This window comes from Merops nubicus, unplaced genomic scaffold (genome assembly GCF_000691845.1).
Source record: "Merops nubicus isolate BGI_N331 unplaced genomic scaffold, ASM69184v1 scaffold34817, whole genome shotgun sequence".
NCBI classification, from domain to species: domain Eukaryota; kingdom Metazoa; phylum Chordata; class Aves; order Coraciiformes; family Meropidae; genus Merops; species Merops nubicus.
Window position 1 is genome coordinate 1 of NW_008620186.1, and position 7,575 is coordinate 7,575.

At 50.2% G+C, this 7,575-nt stretch overlaps 1 protein-coding gene across 1 annotated transcript; it reads left to right on the forward strand.

Annotated features, from left to right (window-relative positions):
- Window positions 1-849: 849 nt before the first annotated feature.
- On the forward strand, window positions 850-6,709 carry LIPG (lipase, endothelial; the record flags this gene model as incomplete). The annotated part of the gene is made up of 7 exons (XM_008944048.1): window positions 850-1,029; window positions 1,443-1,554; window positions 2,535-2,759; window positions 3,683-3,925; window positions 4,391-4,511; window positions 5,434-5,652; window positions 6,617-6,709. Coding segments are annotated over 7 exons (1,193 nt in total), but the record flags the coding sequence as incomplete, so codon positions are not given.
- Window positions 6,710-7,575: the final 866 nt, after the last annotated feature.

The window sequence follows — 7,575 nt, forward strand, 5'->3', positions numbered from 1 at the left end:
CCCAAAAATGCTCCCAGTCTACAGAACCGGGGGGGTCCGGGGCCGTTTTCAGGCTTTGAGAGCTGGGGGCTTCCTAGGAGCAGCAGCTGAGGTCCTGGGTGTTACTCTGTGCATCAGTCCAGATTGCTTCCTACCTCTGGAACGTGAATGGGATCAAGAGATTTGCCTTAAAATTCAACTTTCTGTACTAAAAAAGTGCTGAGGTGTTGACACAGGGAGGTGGTGGAGACCTCATCCCTGGAGGGGCTCAAGAAAAGTGTAGATGTAGCAGTTGGGGACACGGTTTAATGGTCGTGGTTGGGTTGATGGTTGGACTTGATGATCTTGAAGGGCTTTTCCAACCTCAACAACTCTATCCTTCTATCTGACCACCCCAAAGGTGGCACTTGGCTTGACCTGCTGTCACTTCAGCTGCTTGTCCAAGCTCTTCCCTTCTCCCTGGGCTCCTGGATGAAGAAGCAGGAGGCAGGCAGACTTCATCAACCTATCTTCTCCTCCATTTGATGTGGCTGAGCCCTGAGCACCAGGGCACTTATCAGCTCCACCGGGGCGTTATGTGAAATAATTTTGCAATCCTTCCAAATTTCTGAAGCTCTTGAGGAGGAGAGGACTGATAAGGTGCCACGGAATGCCCTCCTCCCCCTCTCCTGCCCCAAAATCCACCGTGGCTAATGACAGCCGAGTCTCCAAACCTGTTTTTTCTCACCCCATTAACGCAGCCTGTGAGAAGCGGCGAAGCTTGCAGCTGGAGCAGGATATGCAAATGAGATGCAAACAACCTCTCCTGGGCAATTTTGGGGCCCGTGAGCTGGAAACTAACACCTGAATCTCTATTTTTTTTTGTTTCAGATGAGCGGCATGTTCGAAACCTGGCTGGGCAGCTTGGTGGCTGCTCTTCAGGAGAGGGAGAAGGATGCCAACGTGGTGGTGGTGGACTGGCTCCCTCTCGCCCACCAGCTCTACACCGACGCCGTGAACAACACGAGGCTTGTTGGGAAAAGCATCGCCAGGCTGCTCGACTGGTTGCAGGTAACCTGAGTGAAGAGCTTCTCCAGGGCCTGTTGCACAAGCCCTGTCCACCAAGCCCTGCTGTAATCCCAACCTCCAAGGTTGGGGGATGGCTCAAAGCTCGGGTTCAAAGCCGGCGTTGGCTCGGCGAGAAGGTTGGAAGGGAGAAGGTGCCACCTGGGTGCTCGAGTCCTTGGCCACTGCTGAGGTCTATCCCATGGGGATGCTGCTCCAGGTGCTTCTGAAACGAAGAACCTCACAGCTGAAGGTTGGAAGATGGGTGCTGTCCAAACCCATTCAACGTGTCTTGATGCTTTTTCCCCCACCTCTCCTTAGAATTTGACTTCAGAGTCCTGCACGTGGCACTGGTGCCAGATGCCCTGAATGACTTGATGAGGATTTTACCCCCCCATTTTTTTTTTTTTCCTTTGCAGGAGAACCCACTTTTCCAGCTGGAGAATGTCCACCTGATTGGGTACAGCCTGGGTGCCCACGTGGCTGGCTTTGCTGGCAACCACGTCCATGGGAAGATAGGCAGAATTACAGGCAAGTGGCTTTTGAAGAAGTCTCTTCCCTTTCCCCAGCAGCAGCCAGTTTCCCCGAAGAGGCTCGTTTCCTGTCTTGCTGAGCTGTTGTTTGGGGCTCTTGCTCGTTCAGAAATGACAAGTTTCCTACCTGTGGTGGCAGGAGGAGATGACAGGTCTCTTTTCCTGAAAAAGTTTCTTAATTTTGAACCCCAAATGGAGCAAAGGTTCAATGAGGAACCTTCTAGAGGACAACGTGAGCATAGTTGCTCAAGGAAAGGAGAACCATTGGGTGCTGTTTGTCCTCTGGGATGTGGGGTCAACAAACCCAACACCCCAACCCTTCATGCTGAAAATATCTTGAAGAGAGTGCTTCTGACTCCAGAGGATTTCAACACTTGAGAACTTAGGGCATGGTACAGGGGGTTGTGTGAAGTGTTTAAATGGCAGTGAGAATTCCTCAGAGCCTAGCATCAAATTTTTAGGCAAGCAGGAAGATCACTTACCAATCAAGCTGGGGATTGGTTCAGGAGGACAGCTTCAGATTAGGGGTGAGGCTCAAGAGGTCAACAGAAGGTCCCAAACCCCTCGTGGGATCTCAGATGCAGGGATTAGCTGGCTGCTGCTTAAATTTGTGTGAGTCCCTCCATCTGTCCAGCCTGAAAACAGATTCCATGTTGCCAAGGCAGCTTTGGTCTCCGTGGGGTGCTCAGACCTCTTCTGGTGTTTGCTCATCTTGAAGCAACTCTGTGACCTAGCAAAGACTCTTTGCTTCCACCAGGCTACCTGAAGCCACTGCTGTAGAGCAGTCTGGTCCTCCTGAAGTCACATAAGTCCTCTTCCTTTGTTCAAGACCATGGTGATGAGATCTTGAGGGACAAGATCAGTGAGGCAGGGACAGCACCTGGGCAGGAGGGCTTCTAGCAGCAAGCTCCTGGCTCTGGTCTGTAGGAAATAACCCCATGTCTTCCTTGGCATCTTGTGTGCTGTGTCTAACCCCAGGCTTGGATCCAGCTGGCCCCATGTTTGAAGGGGTGGACCCGAGCAAGCGCCTCTCCCCTGATGATGCCAACTTTGTGGATGTCCTTCACACCTACACCAGGGAGACCCTGGGTGTCAGCATTGGGATCCAGATGCCTGTAGGCCACGTTGACATCTACCCCAACGGGGGAGACTTCCAGCCTGGCTGTGGTTTAAGTGATGTCTTGGGAGCAATTGCCTATGGGAGTAAGTTTTTGTTACTTATTTTCATACAATCCTGTAGGTTGGAAGAGACCTTTAAGATCATCAAGTCCACCCATTAAGGCTCTGGTCAGTCTAAACTCCTCACAAACAGACCTGGCTCAATGCTGGGGGATGATCTGATTTACAAGAGCCAAGAAAACTTATTTTTTTTCCTTCTAAACTGCCTGTACTAGAATCACAGCATGGTTTGGGTGGGAAAGGACCTTTCAAGGTCCTCTAAATCCAACCCCCCTGCAGGGAGCAGGGACATCCCCAACTAGAGCAGGTTGCTCAGAGCTCCATCCAACCTCCCCTGGGATGGTTCCAGGGATGGGGCAGTGACCACCTCTCTGGGCAACCTGGGCCAGGGGCTCACCACCCTCAGCTTGAAGAATTTATTCCTTCTATCTAAATCTAAATAATTTTAATGATCTACATTTATCTAGATTTAATTCCTTCCATCTAAAAGTCCCTTTTAGTTTCAAAGGGCTCATAGTTTAAAAGGAGGAAGATTCAGTCTAGATAGAAGGATATTTTTTTACAATGAGGGTGGTGAGACACTGAATCTACTGGAGAAAGCTGCAGGAAACTTAAGCAGCATATTCCCATTCTAGCACCTGATAATAAACAGGGTCTAGAATCTTCTTTACCATCTTCATGGTAGAGCCTAAGCGAAGAATCCTCTTCAAATCTCTTCTGCTAACCTCTTGAAAAATCACTGAGTCCTTCTGGTTGGAAGAACCCTTTAAGATCCTCAAATCCAACCCTTCACCCAGCACTACCAGGTCCCCACTGCTCCCCAGCCCTCAGATGTTCAGATTTGACCACGGCCAACTCAACGTTGAGCTACGACCGAGTCCCGACTCCCAGCCGGGGCGAGAAACGGCTTAACCCAAACGCCCCCCTCTCAACTCTTGCCCCTCCAGCCATAGGTGAGGTGGTCAAATGCGAACACGAGCGCTCTGTGCACCTCTTTGTGGACTCCTTGGTCAACCAAGACAAGCAGAGCTTTGCCTTCCAATGCACCGACTCCAGTCGCTTCAAGAAGGGGATCTGCCTGAGCTGCCGGAAGAACCGCTGCAACGGCATCGGCTACAACGCCCGCAAAACCCGCAGCAGGAGGAACACCAAGATGTACCTGAAGACAAGAGCAGACATGCCCTTCAAAGGTATGGTGGTCCTCCTTAAAAAGGCACCTCGAGGAGCGGGCTCGACGTTGGGGAAGGTCTAGAGGGGGTGCTGCTCCTCTTGGGAGCGCCTCGAAGACGAGCGTTGGGCTTTCGGTGGTACCTGCTTGTGGTGCTGTCCTGGGGCTCCTTCCTCCACCTAAAATTATCACCAGGACTCTGGTCTTGGGCTGTTGAGGCCCATTTTGGTTCACACATGTCATACTTGCAAGCTGAGCCTGACCTTAGAGTGCTTTGAGGTTTGGGAAGCCCTCCCCAGAGTGAACCTGCTGCTGGTGTTGTGTAAATGTCAACTCTTGAAGGAGGAAGACAGGACAAAGCCATCAGTGGTGTCTCAGAGGGGGCTCCAGCCTTTGCCAGCCCAAACTGTTTCACAGAGAGTGATGCTGGGTGGTGTTGTCTCTCAACAAAGCACGTTCCATCTGTGCTCTCCTTGTTTTTCTCCAGTGTACCATTATCAGATGAAAATGCATGTCTTCAGCTACAAGAGTCTGGGAGAGGTGGATCCCACATTCTCTGTCACCCTTCATGGCACCAATGGAGACTCTGAACCTCTCTCTTTAGAAATGTAAGTAAGCTGGTCTGTGGTAGGGCTTGGAAGGGACCTCTGGAGATCATCTCCTCCAAGCCCCCTGCTCCAGCAGGTCACCTAGGATGGCATCCAGGGGGGTTTGGGATCTCTCCAGAGCAGGAGCCGCCCCAGCCTCTCTGGGCAGCTGCTCCAGGCGCGGCCACCCTCACCCCAAAGAAGTTTCTCCTCCTGCTCAGGTGGCACCTCCTGGGTTCCAGTTGGTGCCCGTTGCCCCTTGTCCTGTCGCTGGGCACCACTGACCAGAGTCTGGCCCCAGCCTCTTGCTCTCCACCCTTTAGCTCTTGCTCAGCATTGATCAGATCCCCTCTGAGTCTTCTCCAGGCTCACCAGCCCCAGGGCTCTCAGCCTGTCCTTCTCACAGAGATGCTCCAGCCCCCTCAGCATCTTCCTAGCCCTAAAGAAAGCCACTGGAACTAGACAAGGTGGCATCACTGGTGAAACTCCTCCAGCAGCCTCTTTTCATCACCATTCCAAAAACTTTCCATCCACTCATTTCATTCTAATTTATTGCTGAGAAAGCAATTTCATGTGCCCAGTCCTCCTCAGGGCTCGTTGCTGAAGTCCTTTGTTTTGCTTCTCTCCACCATTTGGCCATAGTCTGAAAGCACCCTTATCTCTGGAGGCATTGTTTGACCTCCTTTAGCCTCTCCCAGAAGAAACACAAGACAAGAAATTCCCTTTTAAGCTCTGGAAGGGTGGCTGAGCCAAATTCCCCAGTGGGTTGTGTAGAACCAGCTACCTAAGCTCCTTTTTCATGAGTCTAATCAGTCATTAACTGGTGACAGTTGAACATTTGATAAGCTGCAAAGGGCTCTGGTGAACTTCTTGCAGGGAATGAGTGAGCATCTGGCATCCTTCCATGAGGAAGAAAACGTTGAGGCTCTTGCTTCTCTTTCAGGCTCGATCAAATTGGCTTAAATGCTACTAACACCTTCCTGGTCTATACTGAAGAGGACATGGGTGAACTGTTAAAAATCAAGCTCACCTGGGAAGGAACATCTCAGTCGTGGTATGATCTGTGGAAGGAGTTGAAGAGCTACTGGTATCGACCTGCCAAGTCTCCCCAGGAGCTCCACATCAGACGTATCCGTGTGAAATCTGGGGAGACACAACAGAGGTAATCATTCCCATCAAAAAAAGGGAAATATTCAGAATCTAGCCAGGAAAATGGAGGGGTTTGAACTTGGTTGGTATCCTGAACTTTCATTTTTCGTGATAGAATCACCACATTGGTTTGGGTTGGGTGGGAGCTTTAAAAGTCATCTAAGTCCAACCTCCTTGCAGTGAGCAGGGATGATGGTCCCTCCTGGTGCAGGACAGCATGAGGTTGCAAACCAGGTTTTAAGCAAAACCAGTTGCTGCAGATCAGCCCTGGGCTGTTATTTGGCTTTATTTAGATGCTGTGAGATTGTCTTGCCTGCCCTTGAGGACTAAATGAGCCTCCCTTCAGATGGTTGAGGTCACACCTGAAGGGTTCAAGCACCAAAAATCCTGGAATAGGGGTGGGCATGGCTGTTATTTACAGTCACAATGTGCCAATTTTTGCACAAGCTAGACCTAAAACTGCAAGGGGCAACCTGGTGACATCAACTCTTTGAGCAACATTGTTCCTCCTGAGATCTCTGCAGCTGGAAAGCTACCTGAGCAACCAAGGAGAAGGTGCCAAGCAGGTAGCACTGGGCTCCCAGATCCCATCTGGATGTTGTTCTGACCCAGAGAACAACAGTGGATATTGATGATTTCCCACATCTCTCAGAGCTCTGAAGAAGTGTCACCTCTTGTCTGCATTCAGCAGCCTGGTTTCTACAGTTGTCAAGGGTTAGGGCTGGCCCCTGGGTCAATGAGAAGACAACCATCTCTTAAACAGAGGGGTAGGAGGGGCAAAGATCCCCAGATAAAATCTTAAAGTAGGAAACAAACCAACCATTCACCAGGCTAATGGTGTGTTGAGGTGCTCCACGGGATGTCCCATCAAACAGCTTCTCCTAGAAGTAGCTGTAATCCATATTGCACCTTCTTTGTTAACCACAGAGACAACAGGAACCTTCTCATGACCTCTTGATTCCTCCTCCTCCTCCTAGGTTTGCTTTCTGTGTGGAGGATTCCCAGCTCACCAGTATAACTCCTGGGAAAGAGCTCTGGTTTGTGAAGTGTGCAGAAGACTGGCAAAAAAGGTAGGGGAGGGGAAAGAAAAATCAACCCAGAAAAGTCCTGTCTGATGCTTGTGGCCTAAATACCAGCTTGGAAGGGACCTCCAGGATCATCTGGTCCAACCTTTCTTGATAAAAGCACAGTCTAGATATGATGGCCCAGCATCTTGTCCAGCTGAATCTTTAAAGTGTCCAATGCTGGGACATTGACCCAGTTGAGCCTTGGGCCTCAAGAACCTGTCTGCTAATGTGCTAGATGCTACAAATGAGGTGCTACCAACACCCCAGGTCCATGCAGCAGTGGACAGCTAATTGGAGGTATCTAAAAACTGCCTTGTAGAAGAGGAAGGCTGAGAGTGCAAGATTGAGAAGATCATTTCAGCCTGGTAGAAGATCCTGAGTTGCTTTAATCTCTTGATTATCATCTTCTGCATTATCATGTTCTTGATGAGTCGTGTTCTGAATGAATCCCTTGTTCCTTTGATAGCCTCCTCCAGTTGAAGCCCTTTTAGCTCCTCTTAAACCCCAATTTGGAAACTTGGAGCTCTGTTGCTTCTAAGCCACCAATGAAACACTCTCTTCAGGGCTAGCAGAAGCCTCTGGAAGAGCTGTGCCAAAAAACTTGTGGCTCTGCCACAAGCCTTGAGAGACTTGAGTAAATATTCCTGGGACAATAAAAGGTTGGTTTGATATGCTCCATAAACCAGAACTGTTGGCAGACTCCTTGCTTCCTCCAGCTTCTGCAGGAGGTGGAGGAGCAGGTCTGAGCTTCCTGGTCTCTAGGAAATGATCCTTCCAAAGAGCAGGAGCAATTCCTTGCTGCCCAGGTCTCCCTTCCTCTCAAACACCAACCTGTCCAGTCTAAACCTGCTCTCAGTGGCCCAGAGCTT